The 26,316-nt window shown below is 32.5% G+C and overlaps 1 protein-coding gene across 7 annotated transcripts in view; it reads right to left on the bottom strand.

Annotated features, from left to right (window-relative positions):
• Positions 1-26,316, bottom strand: part of LOC137654372 (kinesin-like protein KIF19) — a 162,300-nt gene that overhangs the window by 29,317 nt on the left and 106,667 nt on the right. For 3 of the 7 annotated variants that reach the window (XM_068387974.1, XM_068387991.1, XM_068387998.1), the window contains exons 6-19: positions 24,370-24,462; positions 23,592-23,696; positions 22,957-23,094; positions 21,874-21,996; positions 21,231-21,451; positions 20,188-20,366; positions 17,636-17,790; positions 16,875-16,964; positions 11,844-11,903; positions 11,138-11,291; positions 8,042-8,163; positions 7,340-7,404; positions 6,967-7,062; positions 652-801 (exon numbers count right to left, since the gene is read on the bottom strand). In XM_068387974.1, coding sequence (XP_068244075.1) covers positions 652-801; positions 6,967-7,062; positions 7,340-7,404; positions 8,042-8,163; positions 11,138-11,291; positions 11,844-11,903; positions 16,875-16,964; positions 17,636-17,790; positions 20,188-20,366; positions 21,231-21,451; positions 21,874-21,996; positions 22,957-23,094; positions 23,592-23,696; positions 24,370-24,462 — 1,751 coding nt within the window. Of the gene's footprint in view, positions 1-651; positions 2,266-6,966; positions 7,063-7,339; positions 7,405-8,041; positions 8,164-11,137; positions 11,292-11,843; positions 11,904-16,874; positions 16,965-17,635; positions 17,791-20,187; positions 20,367-21,230; positions 21,452-21,873; positions 21,997-22,956; positions 23,095-23,591; positions 23,697-24,369; positions 24,463-26,316 lie in introns of those variants that run through there. The other 4 variants (XM_068387979.1, XM_068388007.1, XM_068388014.1 and 1 more) reach the window with 4 other exon arrangements.

The following is a 26,316-nucleotide window of genomic DNA, read 5'->3' as shown; positions in this document are numbered from 1 at the left end:
CAAGGTGAAAACATGTTCACGGTTTGTGTATTGTTTGTAAAAAACCTACCTTACAAAATAAAACAAAAACAAGTGAAACTTCAGTGATGATGCGTAACAGGCCGAAAAGTTTGAAGAGTAAAAGGACTAGAAGTTAAAAATCCAAGCAAAAGAAGACATAGGACTGCTGGATGTCTTCAGTGATCAATGGAACCGAGTGATAAAATTAATTAAGCCCATTTGATGTTGAAGCAAACTATCTATTTTAAATGGTTAAAATTAAAAAAATAAACATTATTCACTATTCCTAACACATATGTACAATAAAATGACAATATAAACATGAATATGCTACTGATGGAAGGACATATGAGTAATGGTGATTATTCACACACTTGGTCGAGAGTAACAAAGAGTTAGGCAGATTTACTGTATACACTAGTGCATATCTGAGGTACTTGGGGATTTGTGCCCCTTTAATTGAAGTATTCAGCATATACAAAATTTTTCAGTAATATCATAAATAACTATGAATTATCATGAATCTCCCACATTTACTCTACGAGTTTTCTTACACGTATCAATTATCACAGATTAAATGAGGTACCCAACTCGATATTCAACTCAGTTAGGTATGAGAGTACCACCAATTAGAACAAGGAATCTACCCACCTGGCGATGAGGGCGTTGATGTTTTCAAGACCATGCCGTAGTTCAGCGGGATCTGGGTTGGGTGAATTGCTGGGAAGGGCACCAGATATGGGCGGCAGGGAGGGAACACGGGAACCGGGTGCCGTACCAGGGGCAGAGGATGACGCTGAGCTGATACACAAATGCCCAAGGAGCCAGGAAGATGTCCCACGAGGGAAGCACCACCCATGCCCAAAGGGGTAAGGGAGTCAGACACGTGACACACTCAATGGTCACGGACAGGACACCCTTAGGAGATCATGACTAGCAGCCTTAGGGCCTGTCATTTGCCTGACGTCACTCAAGACCAAAAGTTTAAGTTCCTCTCCCATTAGGGTTATGATACATATTCTCTCTTTAATACAGGGTTTCCATAATGAACCTAACTGTGGTGTTGATTAGCTATAGGGGTTAAGTTTTTGAAACAGTAAGGATAGTGTCAGCCCAACAGTTTAGTGCAAGACATCTTTAAAAATTATGAAATCTTACATTGGAAAAAATACTGATAAACTGTAAGACTTGACGATTGAGTATGGATCCTGAACCAAGTGGGTGTCCTATCCATAACTGATTACAACAACCTCACGTTCAGAAAAATGAACACAATGCATAATCTATTCATGTACATGCATATATTTTATACTGACATACAAAAACATCTTCAATCAACATGTAAGCATAAACGTCGGCTGTATCATCCCAGGTCAAGACCAAACGTGTCGTGACAAAAACATCAACATACGTTTCTATGTACTCTAATAATGAGGTGCCTTTTTCATTACTGACATGCATATTAAGTGGTATCACACAATTGTTTGGTTAAGATTACTGTGCCTGAGACTCATCTAAACGGCTACGTTTATAAACTATGTATACATGTGAGGTATATAAACAAAACTAACTACATTATATGAAACCTCATATAAGAGGCAAAACTGATTTAGCAAATAAATAATGTTCCATGCTAGCCTAGACTGACATATCTATTTACATCACAGATGGCTTTGTATGTCTTTTTGATAGCTCTCTGTTAAGATGATCAAACATTTGTATTTATTTTCATATAAAAAATACAGTGCCGAAATATATATGGAGATTAGATTTAAAGGAACAAGGAATAAAGTACCAGCTTTGTTAAGTCTGAATGGAGGTTGGCTGGTTTCAAAATCTACAAGCATACATTTCTAATATGACTGTTACAAGCTGTCTACAATGGATGCTATAATTGTATGAGCCCATGACAGCCAACTCTATGGCTAATAGTATGGCTAGCGGGAAGCACCAATTGGAGGGAGATGGTCAGGGACACTTTTTGAGGATGCGGCACTATTAGGGGCAGATTTAATTTGTCCAGACACTGTAGGTGGCAGGGTGGGGATTTTGGAATTCAACGAAGCTGGACGGGAATTATTGGGTGATCGGGGAAGGGAAGAGGTGCGAGATCCTGGTGCTGAAGCAGGTTCAGAGGGACGTCGGCTGTTCGAGAGGTAGTTGCTGAGGCCAGATGAAATCAGGCTGCTACGGTCCTGGCCTGAGACGCTACTGGAACGGCGGAAGGCAAGAGGAGGCAAGCTGTTGCGTGCCGAGCCCGCGGAACTGCCAGGAAGACTGAGTGGTCACAGCTGACCCAATCTGACACCTCTTTTACTTAAATCTCTTTTATTTTTCTGACCAAATTAATCACTCCTTTACTAAGTCCTCCAGTTAGTCATGAGAACTAAGACTCGAATAAGGTTGTTCTCTTCATCATACAGAATATTCATCATTGTCTTTCATTTCCATAAATATTATATATTATATTTAAACTTTATCATGCAAGACCTCTCGTCACATTTCTAGGCTATAGTCTTATTAAGCATGATTTCTGGATGCTGATCAATTCATCAAAGTTTATTAAGTAAATCCTAGCTTACAAGATTTAGGCTATAAAGACATAAAACTTTAACTGTAATCTCACATCTCGTCAAATTTACTATCTACTGTACTCTACAGTAGTCCTTTTATACTGTATTCATTTTCGATTTCTTTCACACTCGGTACTTTCCCAAATAATTTAATCTCTCTCCAACTCTGTTCCTTTTTTTATCGTATTATGAACTTCTTAACTTCTTAGGCTACTGACATAATTATTTTGATGAAAAGAATAATATCGACTTAATCAATGTTAGCAAGTAAATTAAGTGATTATGTAATTAATGTGAATATGTCCTTGCACTTGAATTTAATACTGTAAGTCCTGATCTAAAACTTGCGATGGTTAAACATATCTAGGGTATCTTTTTAAGACTCAACTAAAAGGCCCTAACATATTCAGATGTACATTAAATTACAGAAATACATAAAAACTTCAAATTTAATATAAAACACATTTCGGATCCAAATGAAAAGGGAACTTTAAAAATGTAATTTACTCAAGAACATATCCATATATCTTATTAGAAACACACAAAAGGCTAAAGCACCTTGTGTATATGCAGAACACAAAGAAACATAAAAATGTAAATATTCAGATAAGAGATCAAGCACACATACACACTATCATTAAAACTGACTTACAGAAGAAACACTACATATACAAAGTCACAAACAGCAAATTTCACATTCATGAAAGCATATTTCAATTAAGAGAAAAAAACACGCGAGAGAGAGAGAGAGAGAGAGAGAGAGAGAGAGAGAGAGAGAGAGAGAGAGAGAGAGAGAGAGAGAGAGAGAGAGAAAGAGAACAACCTTATTCACAACATAAAATGAGGGCAGGATATCTTTTCACAGGCAAGGAATTTGTGGATATAGAATTCTATTGTTTTTTACTTAACTAACGAAGGTCTGAGGTACTTATTTCAATTTTAGATCTAATGCAGTGCGTCTAACACTACCTCCCTGTGCTGGTATTCTATGCACAGTATGGGTACAAGGTATCCAACATCAATGGAAAAATACATCTACAAGCAAATATTCACTGTGAGACAATTGTAAAGCAAAATAAAATATGAAATGTTAATTGTTTATTGAGTGCTGATAAATTAACTGAAATAGTAAAATTTTTACATCATGAAATTACAGAAAAATCAAGAAAAATGGATGGAAGTGATTTCAGATTAAAAGAACATTGTTTGAGAGTTAAAATTCTTTTGGCGATTCATCCTCATTCAGTTTTCACAGAGAAGGTAATATTCCTTGCATAATATAAGCAATTATCTATATTACAACGAAAAGTAATTTAAGAATCATAAACCCTTGAACAGCATTAGGACATGTCTCGTTGCTTTATCATCGTGGTAATATCCAAGGTTATATAGAACACTAGTATGAATTTATAACATATGTTGATGGTGCATGGCATTTAATTAAACAGATTATATCTAAAAATTTCTTGAATATTACAGAAATCAACATTCCTTTTACAATATAACACAATTTGTAATTCTTCTCTAATTATATAGAACGTATGCTTTCTGGTGCTTATGTTGGCAGTTTTAATAGAAAGTAAAACTCATCCTCACATTTTAGTAAACACAATTACTTATCTTAAATATCGTAAAAAAGTTGGTGAAATAAAAATATCTCATACATCCAAATAAAGATGATATGTTTTTAGTAATTAGCGAAGCTAGTACATCATAGCACTTGTAATTACATTTACGCTAGACTCTGCTTGATCTTTACATAACTTTTTAAAACTTTCAACTGCTTTGTAACCCAAGAACTATTAACCAAAGAGATAAGGTATTGCCAGACTTTGAGTCTTACACCACACACAACAAAAGTCAATCAGCAGGCATTTCCATACAAGTTTCTATAAGCTGACTGTTCGTTAAGCCAAGCAAGCCGCCACTCCATGATAATATAGAGATAGAAAACAGGTAATGAATGAATTCTAGGGTTTAAGAGGTGTAGAGATATATCATAACAATTAGGAAAATATTTAACTTCGGGGAACGAATCTTTGTTTTTATTAAAGATCCTTTAATTCCTAATGTTTATAAAGCTCCAATAATGCTTGCACTCAGGTGCATCATAACCTCTGTGATCATCAATTTCCACTGTGCTTTTGTACTGAAATCATGCCCATGAAACAACGAAACACATCCCAATAAGGGACCCTAAAATAGCATAATTGATAAAGAAATATGAAAATTCAGAGTGAATTATGTAAAAGTAAAATGCCCATGGCCAGAGCTCAAATATTTTAAAATTTCAGAGGCTGATACAAGAAATGACTGGTAAATGTAACTAAAAATAAGTATTTGCATAATCTTCAATGAGATGATATAAGGAAATTTATTTTGAAAAGAGTGAAATAATGGAATGATATCCAGATGACATTAACTGGAAAACAAATGAATTTGACACAAACATTACAGGATAGTATAAAAAATTATGAGAAAAGTGTAAATATAAGAAACTTTTACTTTTTGTCTAAAACAAAGTTAAAATGCACACAATAAAAATTTTAAATAAAGAAACAATAATATGGAATATATTAACGAGAAAAAACGGTACAGCTTTAATATGCCAAGATAACAAAATTGAAAAAAAATATATAGAAGCTAGCCAAAAATTATAATTTATACTCAATAAGATAAATCTATTTAAATGTATTTTAAATGGATACTATATACAAAAAGTGCACATAATGGTTAAACACGTTTAAAAAGAATGATATGTACAACATGCTGGTTTTGGGTTTATGCCTTATTTATGTATTTTTGTATTGCATGTGCACTTGGCTATGTAAGTGCTAGTGTGTGTGCTTATGAGCTTCTCAACCTGACATTTGATGATGAGAATCAAATATCATAAAATCAATTTATGACTGATTCCTAAAAGAGTTAAATACACCAACTACTTCATTTGGAAGGAGTTTATAAATCCATCAAATCAAAAAGTAAAAAATTGACGTCATTAATAACATGAAAAAAAACTGTACTCATCATTTACAGATTATATCTCCATTGAAATATTATTTAAAATTCTATTTTAAACGATGGTCATAAGGCCCTCATATGATAATTAAAAATTCCAATATACCATTAAACGAGTTTCTTTACTTCATATCTTGAACGCACTCTAAGATTAAGAACTCCCATTATTTTTAACACTGATCTGTTCCTGGAATGATTTCGCATTCGTTCTTATACAAAGGAAATTTTTTTTCTTTTTTAAATATTTTCCCAAATGGCAAATTAGTACAGGAGACAAAGAAATCACATCACAAATCTTCATTCAGTTATTTGAACTTGTCAGGTTATAGATTATGCCCTTTTTTATTAGCCTTATTTTTCATATATGGCTTAAATTTTTTGTCCAACTATATTCCTTGCTGGAATTCAAATATGGGTTTAACTTGACGATGAGATACAGTGCAGTATTATACCTGGGCTATGGGGTCAAATAAAATGAAAAATAACCTAAAAATGTCAAGAAATGCTTTGTTACAATTGTAATACTCTTATCGATATATCAAAAGGTTAAACTTTGTTACCATGCCGAGAAGGTTATTAGATACTAGAACAGAGGGATACAATGCTAATTAATCAACACGCAAGCTTTTGCAACATTTATAACTTCATAACTTCAAAAATTTATAAAGACAGTGTAGGTGACATTCAACAACATAGTTACATAAGTAATTCTGTTATCAAAATTTTTTATGACTTTAAATTTCTAAAGAGGTTTCTCTCTTTAACAGCCATGTCTTTTTATAGATTTGAAGTAGTGTTAGATTTAATTCTGATTTTCCATAAATTTAATTTGAAATATTGTACAATTACTAATAACAAGAATTACAAAGCAGGAATTACTACTATCTAGTCTACTGAGATGAATTATCGCTCATATTTATACGAAGGAACAGATTCTGTCAAATAGTTTTATTGCACTACATTAGATGATCTTAATATTGATAGGTATAAGGAATTTCCCAAGTTAACCCTGATTTGTCAAGATAAAATGGTTTGAGGCAATTAAGTTTCATGCCGTATCGGGAGCAACGTTTACAGTTGATGTTGTACTAAGTAAGAATAGAATATTATAAATTTAAAAAAAAATATTAAGGTACAGATTTGCTGCCCTCCTCTACTAAGATATATAAAGAAAAAACTCTTTATGATGGACACCAACATTTTTCAAGTGTTAACCTGAATCTCTGACAAATACAGCGATTTCAAACTCTGGATACTTTGCCTCAAATATTATTGTATCAAATAAACTCCATTATCTTATGCAAGACTGTACTGTATTCATACGCCAAAAGAAATGTATGTGTGGTAAAATGCTTCACGTTTACATTGAACTCACCTCAGAGGACTACGGAGGCTAAGGACACTCTCAGGCCTCCTTTCCTCACCAAAACTGTGCCGGCGTTTTGGCTTATCGAAGAGTTTCTCTGGTTCTCTGTTTTGTTCAGAGGAAGAGGTTGTCAATTATAGATCTAAAACTTATAGATATGCCAATATATCAACAGCCTTTAAGTAATATTAATATTCAGAGCAAAGGATAAAAAACACTTCAAAGTTATAACTCAACCATTGAAGCATCAACCAACTATATTTAAAAAGACTACTGCCAAGAATAAATTATAATAATAAAAACTAAGAGGAAAACTAACTATACAAAAATGAAGTTATAAGTTCAAAGAGTAAAGTAAACAAGAAAAAGAGATGATAATCACTTGGCGCTGTTGATAGGAGGAAGTTTTTCATATGATGGTGCCCTCAATGAAAGCATAGACGGTGACTGGAAAAAGAGATGATAAATCAATAAACAAATTTCTAATTAAAATCACAGTAGTTATAATTTCATGATATATTATTGAGACGAAACATTCAAGAACTCATAAATCTTGAAATAAGATGATTAAATCCACCTGTTCCCTGCTTAAATTTGGTGCTGATTGATGAACAGATTGAATAAGACAGCGATATAATTTACATAAGCTATCAAAGTAAAGATGATACAACTAGGAACGTAGAAAGACCTATTTTCAGTTGTTGGAGACTAATCCACAGAAATCAGTATAGTATGAGCATTGCACCATCTTTTTTATATTTCCAATCCCTAAACAAAATCCTAAAATTCGTTCCAGTAAACGAATCTTTACATATGATTCTGATTTAATGTTTAAGAACAATTTTCATCGAGTAGTACTTGACTGTGCATTATAATAATGAAAAAATCAACAAGTTTTTTTTTTTAAAGATGACAAAAATTCATAAACTCATTGTAGTTTGCTGACCACTTTGCAACAGGTTTTATGTAAAACTCCTAAATCATACCCCATCATACAATACATCAAACCTGTTAATTATTGAAGAGCACCATTCACACCTAAATTCCTCTTATACCTTGTATTAATGAAGAAAAAAAAACTCACTCTCAACATCTGGTTGATATCATTCATATATTTAACATCTCTATCATTGTTAGAATATTGCAGTTCCATTTGATAGAGGGTGTACAGTTCCTGCAGTTCAGGTGGCATCGTTGGATTTAGTTCTGTAAAGGGAGAATCAAATTAATTTCATCATCATAAAATGGAGAGCAACTACCAAGACATCAGTTGACCGTAATGATTACTTAGTACTTGGTATGTTGCTCATATATAGGTAAGATATCATATTTAAGAGTATTACTCTAGGTAAAATACATTAAAGTTCATCATATTTTAAGACAGAAAATTCCTGGACATTCTGATGAAACTTAATAAAAATGAGTTTGGTAGCGGAGTGCTTGTTATCCATAAAATTAACATATAAAAAAATTAGCTGCATTGTGGAAACAGAGGTGCAAATAAAAAAATGGATAGGCTATTGCCAAGAACAAATGCTATGAATAACATATTATTATAGGCAGTTGATATGGAAGTGAAGAGACAAAATGTGAGCAACATGCTATAAAATGAAAAAATCAGACTCCACATTTACAGATATAGTTACTTGTTAATTCAAAATTGACATTCCTCTTACACATTTGGATGTTCAATGTTCCTGACCCAAAACATCTTAAGAGATAAATATATTTAACATTATTTCTCAAAAGAATTCAATAAGACATTGCATCTGTCAGCTTAAAAGAATTCAATACTGTAAGCCATTGCATCTGTCAACTTAAAAGAATTCAATAAGACATTGCATCTGTCAACTTATTCGTATGAAATCTTCAAAAGGGATTGGAGCTATCAATACAAACTATCTTCTATCATAATAGTTTACAATAAGTAAATCACTAAATGGACTGGTCACCAATCAAATGAGAAAAAATATCTCAAAGATGCATATTCTTCATATTTTCTTTTTATTCTGCTCGAAAAAATCAGGCAATATTGGTATGAATTACTGTAAATTTTATTTTCAAAGGTTTGAACATAGTCTCAATTTGACAGTTTAATAATAAAATGCTAAAAATCCTCACAAAAAAAGATCTGGCTTCATGAAATGCTACACTGATTTGATGAAAAAATATGAAACATTCCAAGCATCAAGCCAATTAACAGAAACCATATAAGCTTCTCCTTTTAAAAAGAAAATTATGCTCACTCATGAAAACCAGTAAATAAAACAGTTGGAAGTATATGATTGCAATTTTTTTAAAATTCAAATTCAAACCATGCATACACAAACAAAGTAGTAAAAATAACCTAACAAAGTATAAGCATAGAGTAAAAATAAACTTAGGTGTGTTAACTCATAAAATTAAAACAATTTAAGAAAAATTACGGCAAAGTAATGAGAACTAACAAAGCAAGGGAAAAATTCTTAGACACAAAGTAAAATACAACAACTTTTCAAGAAAATGAAGATATAGTTATCTTTGTGAATGAAAAATAAAAAATAACTATAAAAAGTAAAACAGTTCAATCAATATTAGTGAACAATTAACATCTAGAAAAAGCATGTCACTCCAAAACACGAACCTCTGAATTAACCATAAGTAAATACAATAGACAACAATGAAAAATACATGGAAAGATTATTAGTGATTCTGCTTACAGAATAAGCAAACGTATCACCCAAGACATTTACATTGCCTTACCTACTGAACCTCCTTGCATAGCTAAGGAAGAAATTTTATTTTCCCAGTTGTATTAAATACAAATCTCATACACTCAATGGCTTTCAAACAGATACTATAAAAGGTGGAGGTTATGATTTCATACATAAACATATATTACAAATAATTTTTAGGCATCAGAAATTTTAAGAATTTGTAATATCTCCTAATCATATGTCCATCTAAGTAAGAAGTAGGGGAGTGTTTTTTATCCTTGTTAATCTAGTAAGTATACTATAAATTTTAATAAAATCTTATATCTTGTTAGAAAATGGAAGCAAAATCTCTAACTAAAACAGTATAATTATAATACTGAATACCCAGTGACCTCATATGAAATTCTTTGCAGCTTTTAAATGCGATTACATGTTATCACAATTCCAATGACAATCTTTTTATCTTGAATAATGTAGAGTGAGGAACCTATAATTTTTTTTTTTTTTTACAAAATATTTCACTTGCAGGCAGAGTAGACTACGGAGATTAAATTTTACTGTTATCATTAAAAAAAATAGACATTCAAATAGGGAAATGGGTTTTTTCATGTTAATGAAATAACGATAATAACGAATAAAGAAGTTTAGAATGAAAAGCAAACGAGTACATACTATAATGCCGATTCTTCCGTTCATCAAAAAAAAAAAAAAAAAAAAAAAAAATAGTTTTCACGACACAAATGTTATATTAGTCATTGTTACCAGAAAATACTTGCAAGAAAGTAAACATCTTCAAGTTCTTAGAATTTCAGTTCTTGATAAGAAAAGATATTTCATAATTGCCTAATCAATTTTCAAGTTATGGAGACCAAACCAAATTAGACAGTTCTGTCATCTCACAACTGGAAAACTTCCAGAATTTAGAGTTGTAAGGAGAGGTTTATGGGTCATTCTTCTCGAATGACAAATACTTCCATCTCAAATAGCAACATGTTTAGAGGTCATTTAGTGTTATCAAAGCCAAAGATAAGGAAGTAAAGAAATAAAGGACAGATTAAACAGGTTGATTCATAAATCTACTTTTAACGTGTAAATTTGTGTTGATAGTCTTGATAAGAGGACAAAGTTATGTCAAACACGGCATGCTATAACAGATATATGTGTTTGCTTTCTTATCAATCACAAGAGATTAATAATGTTTTTGTATATCTTATGAAACCTACAACAGGTCAACAAAATTATTGAAGACCCTCCAACACTTATTTCAGTAAGCTCTAAGCTGTAGTTTATATTTTTGCGGCATCACAGCATCATATAGCTTCGATGAAATATTAAAAAAAGAAATATATTGGAAAGGCGATGAGAAATAAAACATGAAACACAGGAAGGAATAAAGTTTAAAGAAAAAAATTGACCCTTGAAAGAAACCAGAAGTATTGAAGAGACTGTAAAGACGAGAAAGACAAATTTCCCTTTAAACCAACCTTCAATCATCTGTCTCTGTCTGGTTATGATCTCATCCGAAAGGTTCCGCTGTCTGTCGTATCGAAGAAGGAGGAGGTCCCTTCGCCTCAGCTCATGCTCCTTCAGGAGGGCCTCGCTCTGCATCTCAACCTTCTGGATCTCCAGCTCGTGCACCTGGCGGAGGAAAACCCACGAATCTCACAGTGGTTGTCAACAAGTCACAATGAGACCAAGGTTGACTGTATACCTCTAGTTTAAGCCCGTGGGAATCGTTAGCAACACGGGCAATGGTTATAGCTTTGAGTTAAACATCACTGATCAAAAGTAACAAACAATATTCAAAACAATAATAGCTTTAATTTTTAAAGAACATCTTCCATGTTCAAAAAACCTAATGTAAATGGGCTGCAGAAGCCCAAATGTTATAAAATATTATGAGGCTTCGCATGATTATTCACGTACTTAATATAGAAATTGGACATAATATAATAGTACTAAAATATTTTTCATATTCATCTTGCAAAAAAAATTATATATACTGCAAAAATAACAACAGTGGCTGCACATATCAAACAGGATGAAAGTTCCACATAATGATCATTCTCATAAATGTTATTTCTGTAAAACGGAAGGCTATCAAAATGTGCACAACAAAACAGATACCGAGCACAAACACCATTGTATTACCCAGTCTGCAGGGACTGTCATACTGAAATGAAAACTCACCTTGCACAGGAGGGCTAAAAGCTCTTTCTGTTCATCTGTTGTGATTGTCTCTGGCAAAGCCTGAAAAAGAAAAACACCAATAACTTAATACATGGGGTCAATATAATTGGGATGTTGTCTCAATGTCTTATATATATACATATACATATATATATATATATATATATATATATATATATATATATATATATACTACATATATATATATATAATATATATATATATATATATATATATATATATATATATATATATATATATATATATATAATAATCATTTAATTTTTGGATTTCACTTTTTTCGGATTCCAGTACAGTACTTTCCAGTTACAGTCAAAACGAAAATGACAACATTTCCTCTACAATTGGGTTAAGTTTATCAAGAACCGTGTAGTGATTGATTCAGTGATGGAATAATTATAACATGGGTTTGATGGGATACTTTCCTAACCAGTCACAATTAAAGAATTAATCTTGAAGGATTCTTTTTATGAAGAAAAGCAATTATATGTAGCAATTATACATCAACTTAATTTTTGGGATACGATACAAAAAAATGAAAGTTAATAATGAAATGAATAACATTTAAGAAAAAAGTAATGTATCATAAAAGAAAAGAGCAAAATATGATTAAAAACATAAGAAAGGATTAGGTTACATAATCACCAAGGCTCCAAACTAACTTCAGACTGTTTACTACTAGCAGCAACAAGTAACATACATACTTTAAATGAAAGTAAATCATGTAATGAAAGTGAAGTATAAAGAAAATTAATCTAAAGATTAAATGATCATCAGGAAAACAAGAAAACATTCAATAAATGAAGCAGCATAGTAACAATTTCTATCTTTCATTTCAAGCTCTATTCCCAAAATAAAAGAAAAGGTACAGGACAATAGAAAAGTATAGCAATAATATAATTTATACCACAAATGCATTAGCTACATACATACATACATACATACATACATACATATATATATATATATATATATATATATATATATATATATATATTATATATATATATATAATATATATATATATATATATATATATATATATATATATATATATATATATATATACATATATATATATATATATATAAATTAGCCATTACTAGTCCACTGCAGGAAGAAGGCCTGATATATGTCCTGTCACATGCATCTGTTTATGGTTTTTCTATGTCAGTCTATAACTGCAAGTTTTCTTAGGTCGTCAATCCATTGTCTTCTCTTCCTTCCCTTGCTTCGTTTGCAATCTCTAGGGACCCAATCTATTAATCTTCTTGTCTATCTATTATCTGCCATTCTCATTATATGGCCTGCATATATACATTTCTCTTTCTTACATGTAGTTCGAATATCCTCTACTTAAGTTTGCTTTCGCATCCATGTGGCTGTTTTTTCTGTCTGTTAGTATTAATCCCATCATTATCCTTTCCATATCTCTTCGAGTTGTAACTAGTTTATGTTTTAAGGCGTAGTATTAACTGTGCATCAAAAAATAGTAGGACCATCTGATGAAATACTTTTCTTAGTAGAGAAATTGCTATTTTATTTTTCATAATGTCATTTTGTTCACCAAAAGACCTCCATCCCATGTTTAACCCCCTTCTTTTAATTTCGGTCTTATGTCCTGGGGAAACACTAAGTACTCATATTCATTAACAATCTCTAGAGGTTCATCCATAACACTTATTATCTCTCTGCATTTTCATTAATTATTATCTTTGTTTTACTCATATTCATTTTCAGTTCTACATTACTGCTTTCTCTTAAATCTTCTATCTGCTTTTGTAATTTCTTCCATTATTCACTAAATACAACTATGTCATCTGCAAATCTTAAGTTGTTAAGGTATCCCCAATTAATATCAATTCCTATATTTGACCAATCTAAATTCTTAAAAACTTCTAGGCATGCTGTGAATAATTTAGGGAAGGTGGGGTCTCCCTGTCTAACTCCTTTCTCACTATCTTAATGCAGTTTTAGGAGTGCTGCACTTCCCTTATAGATATCTTCAAGTGTTCTAACATAGGATTCATCTATTTCTTGTCTTTGAAGCGGTTTTCATTACTGCTGAAGCCTTAACAATGAAAGGCTTTCTCATAGTTTATAAATGCCATACATAGTGGTTTATCATACTCTGTTGATTTTTCCATTAACTGGTTAATCACATGGATAGTCAGTTGCTGAATACCCACTTCTTAAGCCTGCCTGCTCTCATGATTGAATAAAGTTTAGCTGTCTTTTAATTCGACCACAAATGATTTTTGTAAATATTTTATATATAAAACTGAACTAATTGGGCAGTAATTTTTCAGGTCTTTCGTGTCTACCTTTTAGTGAATTAGAATAATTTGAAAGCTTTTCCAAAGTGTAGGTATAAAGCATGCTTGCAGACATTTTGTGCAAAATTCAATGAGTTTTACCATCTATGATTAAATCAATTTGTAAGGCCATCTTGTCCTGCTGCTTTGCCTCTCTTTATGCTTTCTTTACTTCTTTTATTGTTACTTCTGTTACCGGCTCAGGTGTTTCATTATTTCTATTGGCAAAGTTATTTCTTATAACACTATTGTATAGCATTGTATAGAAATCCTCTGCAATTTTTTATCACCCCATCTCTTTGTTGATAATTCCATTTTCATCCTTTAAAGCATATATCTGTTGGCAGCCTGTTTCAAGTCTTCTCTTCATTAACTTAATGCTTCTTTCTTTCACTAGTGTTTAGTGACCTGATTACATTTATGAATATCTTGGGTTTTTTGTTTGTTTATTGTTTTGGATAGTTCTGCTAATTCTATGTCATCTTTCTTGGATTTACCCGTATTTATAATCTTTTCTTTTTTTTTGTTTTTAGTGTTTTCTGATAGTTTTCCTTGATCTTGTTTAAGATCTGTTCCACCTATCTCTTGTGCTGATTCAAATACAAATTTTGTTAAAATTACTGTTCATTTCATCTTTACTTGCTTCAATTTCATTATGTAGCTGGGAGTATTTATACCTACATACTTTCACAGAAAAACTGTAGACAGATGTATCTGAGGCCTTTGTTCTGCAGTGGACTAATAATGACTGATGATGATGATTATATATATATATATATATATATATATATATATATATATATATATATATATATATATATATACACACATATATATATATATATATATTTATATATATATATATATATATATTTATATATATATATATATATATATATATATATATATATTTATACATATTTATATATACATATATATACTTGTACACACACACACACACACACACATATATATATATATATATATATATATATATATATATATATATATATATATATGTGTGTGTGTGTGTGTGTGTGTGCTTATTGGCAAGATCCATACTCATTCATTAACTTTATTATTGTACAGTATACAGTTACATGTTAACTATTCATTAGAAATTTTTTTTTTTTTTTATAAATCTAATCATGCGTAACTATTAGATTGTATAAGAAGAAATGCAACCCTGGGCTGGTAACAATAATAAAATAATTAATTGTTTAAAGAAAAGAAAAGTTATATAAATGCTGAAATGAAGAATACAAGAATGATAATATTTAGATAACTGAACAAGATTTATTGAATGCTCTTCTTATTTGATTGAAAAACCATATTGATCAGTCTTAACAATAATACATAGCATGTGCTTTAAGAATCTCAAATAATGGTATTATACTTAAGCGTACATTGTTTGCCATATGCTTCTATGAATGATAGAGATACATAGGTACAAGCCTCTGAAATAAATAGAATTTATCATCCCTGCACTAATGTTGGTTTGAGGTGACAAATGCATATATAATTAAGTTAACTGACTTCCAGCTTAGCATGACCATATGGCAAGATAAAGAGACCCTACTAACGACAGCAGGATCAAAATGTTCTACAACAAAAAACAGCCATCTACTTTACTAGTATCTCTATGGATGCAGGTGGTAGTAATATTACTGTTCTGAAGAGTGGCTATATCTCGTTGTAAAGGATAACAGCTAATGGCAGACAATTCGATAAAAATGCACCTATATAATCTAATGAGGTCAGCACTACATGGACGAAAAAGCAGGGGAGAATTAACCAATTAAGAACACAAATAATACATAAGAGGATTAAAATTAAAAGAAAAAAGTGCTGGATAAGGTGACACGATGGAAACGAGGAAAGCAATGACGATTGGTCATATAAAATATGGAGACAGCACAACCAACGCCACCTATTGAGCACCAAGGGAAACATCACAGTTCTCAATATACCAATGATAAGCGACATAAGGAAGTAGTGAAAGACCAACACCATAGGCACAAGCTACCCAGTTAATGACTAATCAAGGTCAAGCTATACCAGTAGAGGGTTTGAACTGAATTAATGATTTCAGTAATTAAAATATATGAAATACATGCAGATGCACAATATGTAATATAACATAAGATAAAAATTGCATAAATAATACAGAATTTAATCTTTAATTTTAAGTAAACACTTACTCAATTAATTTCTTTCTAGAAGTGTATCAAATGTATCATTTATAAATCTTTAGGATGTAATTATTTTGAGATAACTTTTGAAATAGATTATCATTCACAGAACTTAATATTTCCCTTAGAATCTATCATTTCTATGGACTCTAAGAGCCTCTACTGGTGTAGCTTCAATCTGTCCTACAGACCAAGGACCCGTTCATTTAGGTTAAATAACGAATCAAAGCCGCCTTCAAGTAGGTAGGTCCCAACAGTAAGCACAATAAAGGATGGCTTGCATACTACAGTACTGTATTTGAAGGTAAGGCAGACCTTGAAGCTCACCCTCTACAGAAATCATGCAACAAAATTCAAAATGACTAAGATATGCATTTCTCCTCTGAGAAGGGAGAAATCATTTCCCTCAAGCAACCGAATATATCTGATACTTCAACAGAGGATGCGGATGAGGTATCACTTTCTAGTGTTTGAAGGGCACCGAATGGTGCCACTCCTCCTACCTCCTTCCACCTTCTCAAGAGTCTGCGACAACGCTTCAGTCGCTTCCTGCACCTTTTACGATTGGTCAGCAGCTGTGTGAGGAGACGCGCCTGAGATGTAGGCCAGTTAAGAATGAAATTCATTGTAAGAATATGAGTGAAATATTCCAAAACCTTTCACTCTTTCCCCTATGTAAAAACATGACGGAATCCAGATCAAATATTGAAAACCAGGACCAAGCTAAAAGGGAGACTTAATAATTAAAGTACATTTGCATCCTAATAAATTAACTTAAAAGTCCAGAAATAGTTTCAACTTTTTGCCTTTATATAAAGCTACTGGGATATTTACTAGATCTTCCAGACACATGTATTTCATATGAAATATTAAATATTGATACAACAGTACCCTAGAGGCCATTTTAAATTCATCATTTTTGCATTCTACAATTATAGTGTTCTGTGCAAAACAAAAGGCAACTTTGAAGAAATAAAAAAAAGAAATATAATGTATAAGATATTAATGAAATACAAGAACTAACAGGCAGCAGTCCCAGGCAGCTGTCTTGTCAAAGGTTTTAACTAAAATAAAGCATATACTATCCTAAATTAAACATCAGGCATGGGCATAATATACGACGTAATAGCTAGTTCTGTCCGAAAACCCTGATGTGGCAAAAAAGTTTGAACCTAAAGCATGTAGAGAGTTTCCAGTCATGTTCTGGAAGAGATTAAAATTTACGAAGCTCCAACTGTTGGAACAACCAATCAAGTGATCTCACCTCCTCCATATCCTGAGCTCTCTCTCTCACTTCCTGCATCTCCTGTTCAACCTTTTCCCTCATGTCAGTATATCTCTGCTGCTCTTTCTGCAAATACACAAGGTCTTCCCAAGCCTGCGACACCTCTTCTGGTTCTTCATCTTCGCTCTCTTCGTCTTTGTATGAAGAGGATACAAAAAGACTCAACTTGGTATTAGTGTTTGGGGGCACATGCACATAATACATTTATTAAAAGTACAAGCAAGCTTTCTCTCTTCATGGTACGTACAATGCACAAAAAGAACACATACAAAAACTTCCTTATATGTATCACAATACACACACACACACACACACATATATATATATATATATATATATATATATATATATATATATTTATTTATTTATTTATTAATCTATTTATAAATAAAGCACCAACAGAAATGTAGATAGAATACCTAGGTTTGATACAACTAAGCTTCTAGAAGATGAACACAGAGAAACATTTGCAATTGAATGTAAAAATCGATTTGGAGTCTAAAAGACGTTAAGAGACGAAGAGCAGACAACTAATAATAAAATGATGTGATATTAAGAACATATATTAGTCAGTTAGTAGTGAAGTTTCGGGACATGCAGTTGCAAGGAGAAAACCATGGATATCAAATGGTACTTGGAATACTATATAAAAGCAACAAAGACAGAAATTAATTGTTGAAACTTTTCGATGAAGTAATAAAATTACAAGGCAGAGCATGTTACGTACTCAAGTACTGATAGTGAGCTCAAAAGAAAAGCCAATTATGACCGGCGAGAATATTTAGACAGGAAAACAGATGAGGCTGTCATAGCTATGACTTCAGGGAGTGGCTATGGTGTAAGAATTGCTCATAGAATAATTAATGAAATCTCTACTAGGGCAAAGAAAAAGAAGCACATACCCATCAAAAAGAGAAATGGATCTATTATAACAACCGAAGATGAAGATATGCAACGCTGGATGGAAAACTTTAGTGAGGTCATGAATAGTAGATATGAAGGAAATAATTTGATTCATATACCTGAAGTTGAGGAAGACCTTGATGTGCCCATGATTGAATTCAGTGTGTTTGAAGTCAACGCTATCATTAAAAAACTCAAAAGATGGAAAGGCCCTGGATACGATGGAATAACTGCCGAGATAATACTGGCCAAAATTGAAGTGACTTCCAGAATACTTACAAGATCATTTTGTAGAATGTAGTGTGAAGAGGCAAAACCCGATGAATGGGAGCTAGGAGTGTTGGTGAAAAGGGCAAAAAAGATCTGACTGATTGCATTAATTACAGAATCATCACACCGTCAGTTGTGAAAATATACAGTACTGTATGCTAATTCTAAAAAGACTAGAGAAAAAGATTGATGAAAGGCTGAGACATGAACAAGCCGGTTTTCGAAAAGGTAGAAGTTGTATTGACCAAATTTTTATTTCAAGATATATACAGCAATGTGTAGAATATAGAGCTCCACTTTTGATGGCATTTGTGGACTATGAAAAAGCCTTTGATAATGTGCACCGGCCAATTTTGTAGAGTTCCTCTTAAATATGTAAATTTGATTACGTCTGGTCATGAGCATAGCAAGTGCAAAGTTAAGGTTAGCCGTTAGTGGAGTCCTATCAAATGAATTTCCAGTGAATAGTTAAGTACTCCAAGGGAATGTGTTGTCACCTATGTTGTTTATCCTCCTCATGGATTTTGTAATGCGTAGAACAGTTGGGGATGGTGGAGAAGGATTGGACTGGATTGGCAATAAGAAATTAGATGACCTATGCTGATGACGCTGTCCTTATTAGCAGAACACCCCAGGACTTGCAGAGCTTCTTTACCAGAATGCATGAAATATCACATGAGGTTGGGCTCAAGATAAATAAAAAAAGACAGATGATGAGAACAGACTATGCAATGCAAAATGAAATATCATTAGAAGGCAGAAGGATTAATGAGGTGGAATCATTTAAATATTTAGGAACTATAATCTCTAATACAGGGTCTTTAGAATTTGAGTTCAATGAAGATTGAAAAAAGGAAATCAGACAATGCCTAGGTTAAGTAAAATATGGAAATCAAATCGCCGGAAAATACATATAAAAACCAGGCTATATATCAATTTAGTGAGATCGGTGTTGCTGTATGGACTTGAGTCGTGGTATGACAATGAAAAAATAGCTAACAGAGTTTGTAGATTGGAGAACAAAGCCCTCAGAAAAATATTGGGAGTTAGATGGCAGGACTGGATTAGAAATGAAACTATATGAGATTAGTTAACCAAACTTTCAACTGGGCTCCATAAGGCACTTGAAGAGTTGAAAGACCCAGGCCTACAGGGTTAAGGATTATGAACCTTGAAGTAGGAGATGACGAATGGAGAGGCATTGATTTAAAAGCTCAAGATAGAGACAACGAACAAAATCTAACTGAGGCCCTTTGTGTCAATAGGCGAATAATAATAATAATAATAATAATAATAATAATAATAATAATAATGATGATGATGATGAAACCTTTACGCTACATCCTCTTAAAACTGACCTTTATCTTTCTCAGCATCCATATCAATGATCTGTTCCCCATCAGGACCCTTTTCTGGCTCCTTTTTTCGGTTGTTGCGTCTCGCCTTTTCCGTTTCCCACTCAGTAACGACTAGATTTTGTCTCTCGAATTCCATTGACAGAGCCAAGATGTTGCTGTCGATGTCCATCAATTTGTTCCTGAAATTTATAAACAAAGATTGAACAAGGTCTTTTAATTCTTCATAAACAAGGCATTGAAAAAATCCATAATTCATCATATCGGATTACTTCTATGGCAGTAAAGTTGGTTGAAATTCGGAATATTTATCTAAACCAGACGTCAGTAGACACTTATTCTAATGGTTCCATCATCAAAGAGAAAGTACAATTTCATCAGATTAGAAATTGAGGAGTAATCAAAAGACTAAAAGGCTGTGATTAGATGGAACAATTATGAAATAATTCTTCAGAGTAAAGAAATCAAAAGTAGAAAATAATTTTCATTTTTCAACCTTTTTATTCTAACAGTAAGTTTACATATCTGGGCTTCATAAATATTTGTAAATAAATCCCCAAAAAAACAAAGTGATGGGTAAAATTTTAACTTCCCAAATCTAAAAATAAAAAGCCCTATCAATGAGTCATTAAAGAATAAATAGAAAAAAGGGTATAGTCTTGAACCGCGTGGGCCATTCGTATTTCATAGTGGGAACAGAAGTACACAATTTAAGTCTTCAAACTCAATGAACAAGGAAAATATCAAAGAAATTCTAAGAGAAAAACTTTTTAAAGAAATAAACTCTATTGTACTTTTAGGTAAGCCAATACCAGAACTAAAAAACAGGTGGCCCTAACACTTGAGTAATTAAGTGTCAGGATCTCGAGCTCCTAAAATGATCAAACAGTCAAATAAATATAAAAAAAACTTAAAAATCAGTCATGAACCTTTATACATAAGTAACTATGACTTTAGTTCCTTCAATCCAACCCAAAGACAGACTTGCACCTAAATAAAAAGAAAGAAAAGAAATTTAATCACATAAAAAGGCAATAAGATCGTACCTTAAGGACATTTGTTCCCTGAAATGATCTAGGAGGTCAGACTTGAGTTTCCGGAGCTTTTCGTTATTAACCTGTCGTTCATCCTCATTCATCTCGTTATCCTCCTCACATTCCCCCTTTTCAATCTTCCCTTTTAGCCGATCTATTTCCTCTTTCAACTCGGCGATGATCGTCTGGTACTGCGAGACGTGGTACGACACGTCCAAAACATTTTTCCGTACCTAATGATGGAAAACAGTGAGTTATCTCGCCTCTTTTAATGGAGACCTAAAAAATTTCGAACCTTAAGGTTAAAGTAAAATTGGATCCTTGATATAGGTAACTAGCAAAAAATGTAAACGAGAATACATTTGCACAATGGTAGAGAAATTCCAAAGTACAGTATAAAAAAGGCACAGATCTGTCTTTATATAAATAGGTATATAGATCTCAAGATATTTTCTATAATTTGTTCATTACTTTTCATATATAGTTTATTTATTTCCTTATTTTCTTTCGTCACTGGGTTATTTTTCTTGTTGGAACTCTTGAACTTACAGCACCTTGCTTTTCCAACTAGGGTTGTAGCTTGGGTGGTAATAATAATAATAATAATAATAATAATAATAATAATAATAATAATTAGGCAAATATTTCAACTTACATTTTTGGAAATATTTTTTGCTCTGTCTGCATACACTAGAGTGTTGCGAGTCTCTTCCCTGTGGTTGTGGCAAGGGGAGACATGCGCTATCATCACAGTTCGACAGTTACCAGAAAGTGCGTCCTGTAAAGAAATGGATCAATTGGTTTATATCACAAACTGGCGTCACATCCGTAAGGTCAACTAGCACCGGAAAGCGAAAAGGACTAAAGATGAATTCACAGGAAAGATGTGATGCTAATGCTACTTATTGATAGACTTGAGATAATGCCAGGGAGATGTGGAACATGTGAAATTTATATTCTAGTTGTAATGGGTTGGTAATGATAATGGTTAAAATAATACTGATCTGGTAATTTTTAGCAACAGTACTAGTAAATAAAAGATTAAAATAGTGACATACGTATTAAATCAATGACAAATGAAATTTATTATTATATTCTAAAGTTCAAAATTATAGCTGAAATACAGGAATTGATAATTTCAAAGGTGAAAACACAGTAAAAACCTAGTAATGAAGACTATCACACGACTACAAAAAGCGTAAAAGCAAAAGTTTTGCAATACGTTATCATAAATGACACTACTAAAACACTGGCTTTGGCATAAAGCTAGTCTTAATTCCTTTATATAAAAATATTTTTCTTAAACATACGATAAAATCTTTTTAAACCAGATGGACCACATTTAAAATGATTAAATTATTGGAAACGTTAATATATATTTTAAGTTATAATATTTAAATGCAGTAATTAACAGCGTGAATCTTCAATTCAATCTGCACTTCAGCAAGGATTTATGATGTCAAAAGCTGACACTTAAGACCTTATTCACTATAAAGGGGTTAGCAATAAACTTATAACCTTATTTCATTACATTTCATTAAACAGATTAACGAATAAGGCAAAGATATAAGCATAAATACATACATAATACAGAGATATGTGTGTGTTTGAAAGTATGTATGAAAATGTGTCTACGTATGTGTGAGTATAATTATGTAATCTTCAATTCTAACATAAGTAGAGACAAAGAAAATGATCGTCAGAGACATGAATAAAGCGCTGAAATAGTAAAACTTACTTTTAGCAGTCTAGTTAATTTGGAGTCCCTGTAATTGACATATTTAGCTCTTCCTTCCGCCAAGGCATTGATACAGTTGCCTAGAGCTAAGAGCGACCTGTTGATGTGAGCACCTTCTTGCAGACGTTTACCTTTGTTCTGTAAGATAAAGTGTAAAAAAAAAAAAAGAATTCTAAATAATGCCAGTGATGTTCTATTGAAGGATATAAAGTGTCTTTTATTGATTAGCTACACGCCCTTTTCCCTAACGCGTGGAGATTCTAATCTAGGCGATGTTAGCTTATTGTTCCAACAAGGGGGCTTAAGGTTCTCAGGGTGAAAATCAAAGTTCAAAAGCACGTCTACTATGCGAAGGGAAATATTCTTCACTTTATAACTTGCTTCTCCCCTATCATAAGAAAAATAAATATTTCATCAGGTAAGTCAGAATTATAAAACAAACCAGAGGAGAAATTTGTAAGGCAAACGTTTAATAAATATAATTATTTGAAAAGTATAAACTAACAGAAACAAATAATTGTTATTCGTGTATAAACCAACTATAAACCAACATGGCAATATTGACCTGCTATCAGGAGCCATCCAATTCCGGATGCAAATTTCCATCCTTAAGCGACAGTTAATGGGTAACTTACTTGGGTCTGCTTGGCCCTTTCGGATCCTGCCAAATCGACCATGAAGAGACGACCGTTCTTAACTTCTTCCCCGTCACCCTTGGTAATTGTCTGCTTAACATATACCTGTGTTAGGAAAAAGAGGGAAGGAAGAGGAGAAGGAGCAAGAACGAAAAGATGAAGGTGAGGAAGAAACATTGATGAATTAATTTTACAAAGAACAGATCATGATATCCTACAGAATAATTGGAAAAATACAAAAGTACAACATTTTGGTCATCAATTTAGGAGATAATAAGATAAATTTAAGATGAAATTGTTTCATACCATAAGATCAATATCAATAGATTTATTTAACTATGATTTTTGTGTTAACCCCTCTCCAATACGAACATTAAACTCACAAGAGTACAGACAACATTTTAAAACCAAGACCAAACTGGTCTTAAGACAATAATTATATGCAAAACATATTTTTTTTTACCAGCTACAAGAATGAATAATAGAATATTACTTTCTTAATGGAATTCCATAATAAAATTGCAAAGCACTTTCTTCATAAAGCTCGTGGCTATATGGTGGAAGAAAGAAAAACAACCAAATGTCTTCAATTGTTATTTTATTGAAAAAAAAAAAGGCTGATATTAAAAGATCTGACGGTCAATTAACATATTTGAGAGAGAGAGAGAGAGAGAGAGAGAGAGAGAGAGAGAGAGAGAGAGAGAGAGAGAGAGAGAGAGAGAGAGAGAGAGAGAGAGCCTTCTCCAATTGTTACTGAAAAAGCCACTAAAGTCGTTACCTGTAACAGGGCATGACTACGTGAAGAGGTCTTGTTAGCAGCTGTCGGTTCGCAGGTTCTCTCTTTATTCCCCTTCGTCAGGAGTTGCATCACCTAAAAAGAGAATACGATCATTAGGAAAAGGAATGGCTTTTAATTGCGTGAAAATGCAATTATCAATTGGTAGTAGCTTTATCATTTCAGCAGTTATTTCATCGTATCCAGGGGCTTTCCATCTCCTGAGTTTTTTAATGATAGCTTCGATTTCAAACACACTGAATTCATTCATGGGCACACCAAGGTCTTCCTCGGTTTCAGGTATATCAATAAAATTATTCCGTTCAAATCTCCTAATCATGATCTCACTTAAGTATTTCATAAAACGTTGCCTTTCTTCATATTCTATTATAACAGATACATCTCTCTAGCTAATGGGTATAAGCTGCTTCTTCTTTTCCCCAGTAGAAATTTCATTGATAATTACTGTATGCGAGCAATTCTTACACCATACCGACTGCCTGAATTCATAGCTTTGTCAGTCTCATCTGCTTTCCTGTCTGAATATTCTCTCCAGTCATTCTTTACAAGATTATTTTGTAGAATGTGGCATGAAGAGGGAAAACCTGATGAATGGGAGCGAGGAGTAGTAGTGAAGATGGCAAAAAAAAAAGATCTGACTGACTGCAATAATTACAGATACATCACACTTACGTCAGTTGTCATGAACATTAATAGTATGTTCATTCTAAAGAGACTAGAGAAAAAGATTGATGAAAAGCTATGAGATGAACAAACAGGATTTCGAAAAGGTATAAGTTGTACTGACCAAATTTTCATTTTAGGACATGTTGTACAGCAATGAATAGAATATTGAAATCCACATTTGATGGACTATCAAAAAGCCTTTGATAGTGTACACCGGCAAATTTTGTGGAGAGTCCTGTGTTATTATGGAGTTCCTCTAAAATATATAAATTTGATTAAGTCGCTTTATGAGCATAGCAAGTGCAAAGTTTATGTTAGTGGAGTCCTTTCAATTGAATTTCAAGTGAACAGTGGAGTATTCCAAGGGAATGTGTTGTCACCTATGTTGTTTATCCTCCTCATGGATTGTAATGTAATGCATAGAACAGTTGGGGATGGGGGAGAAGGATTGGATTGGATTGGTAATATGAAATTAGCTGATCTAGAGTATGCTGATGACGCTTTCCTTATTAGCAGAACACCACAAGACTTGTAAAGCTTGATTACCAGATTGCATGAAATATTACATGAGGCTGGGCTCAAGATAAATAGAAGAAACACAGAGGTGATGAGAACGGAATATGCAATGGAAGATAGAATATAAAAAGGGATGATGAGGTAGAATCATTTAAATATTTAGAAACTATGATCTCTAATACAGGGTCTTTAGAATTAGAGTGTAATGAAAGATTTAACAAATCAAATCAAACAATGGCTAGGTTCAGTAAGTTATGGAAATCAAATCGCTGGATATTACATAAAAAATCAGGCTACAAATCAAATTAGTGAGAACAGTTTAGTGAGATCGGTGTTACGGTATGGACATGAGTCACGAGTCATGGTATGACAATGAAACAATATCCAACAGATTTTGTAGATTTGATAACAAAGCCCTCAGAAGAATATTGGGAGTTAAATGGCTGGCCATGATTAGAAATGAATCTATGAGAGATTACTTAGGTGTCATTTGTGGATGATTTCATGGCCTACATGGCTTTGGACTTTGAAGCGTGAAGTAGATGATGATGAAGGGAGAAGTATTGAAATAAAAGCTCAAGTTAGAGCGACTGGCGAAATCTAATCGAGACTCTTTGTGTCAATAGGCGTAGGAGGAGATTATATATATACTGTACATACATACATATATACATATATATGTGTATATATATTATATATATTGTATATATATATATATATATATATATATATATTATATATATATAT

Source organism: Palaemon carinicauda, chromosome 1, assembly GCF_036898095.1.
Source record: "Palaemon carinicauda isolate YSFRI2023 chromosome 1, ASM3689809v2, whole genome shotgun sequence".
NCBI lineage: Eukaryota > Metazoa > Arthropoda > Malacostraca > Decapoda > Palaemonidae > Palaemon > Palaemon carinicauda.
The sequence above is the reverse complement of the archived record's forward strand: the minus strand, read 5'-3'. Positions and strand labels throughout refer to the sequence as shown.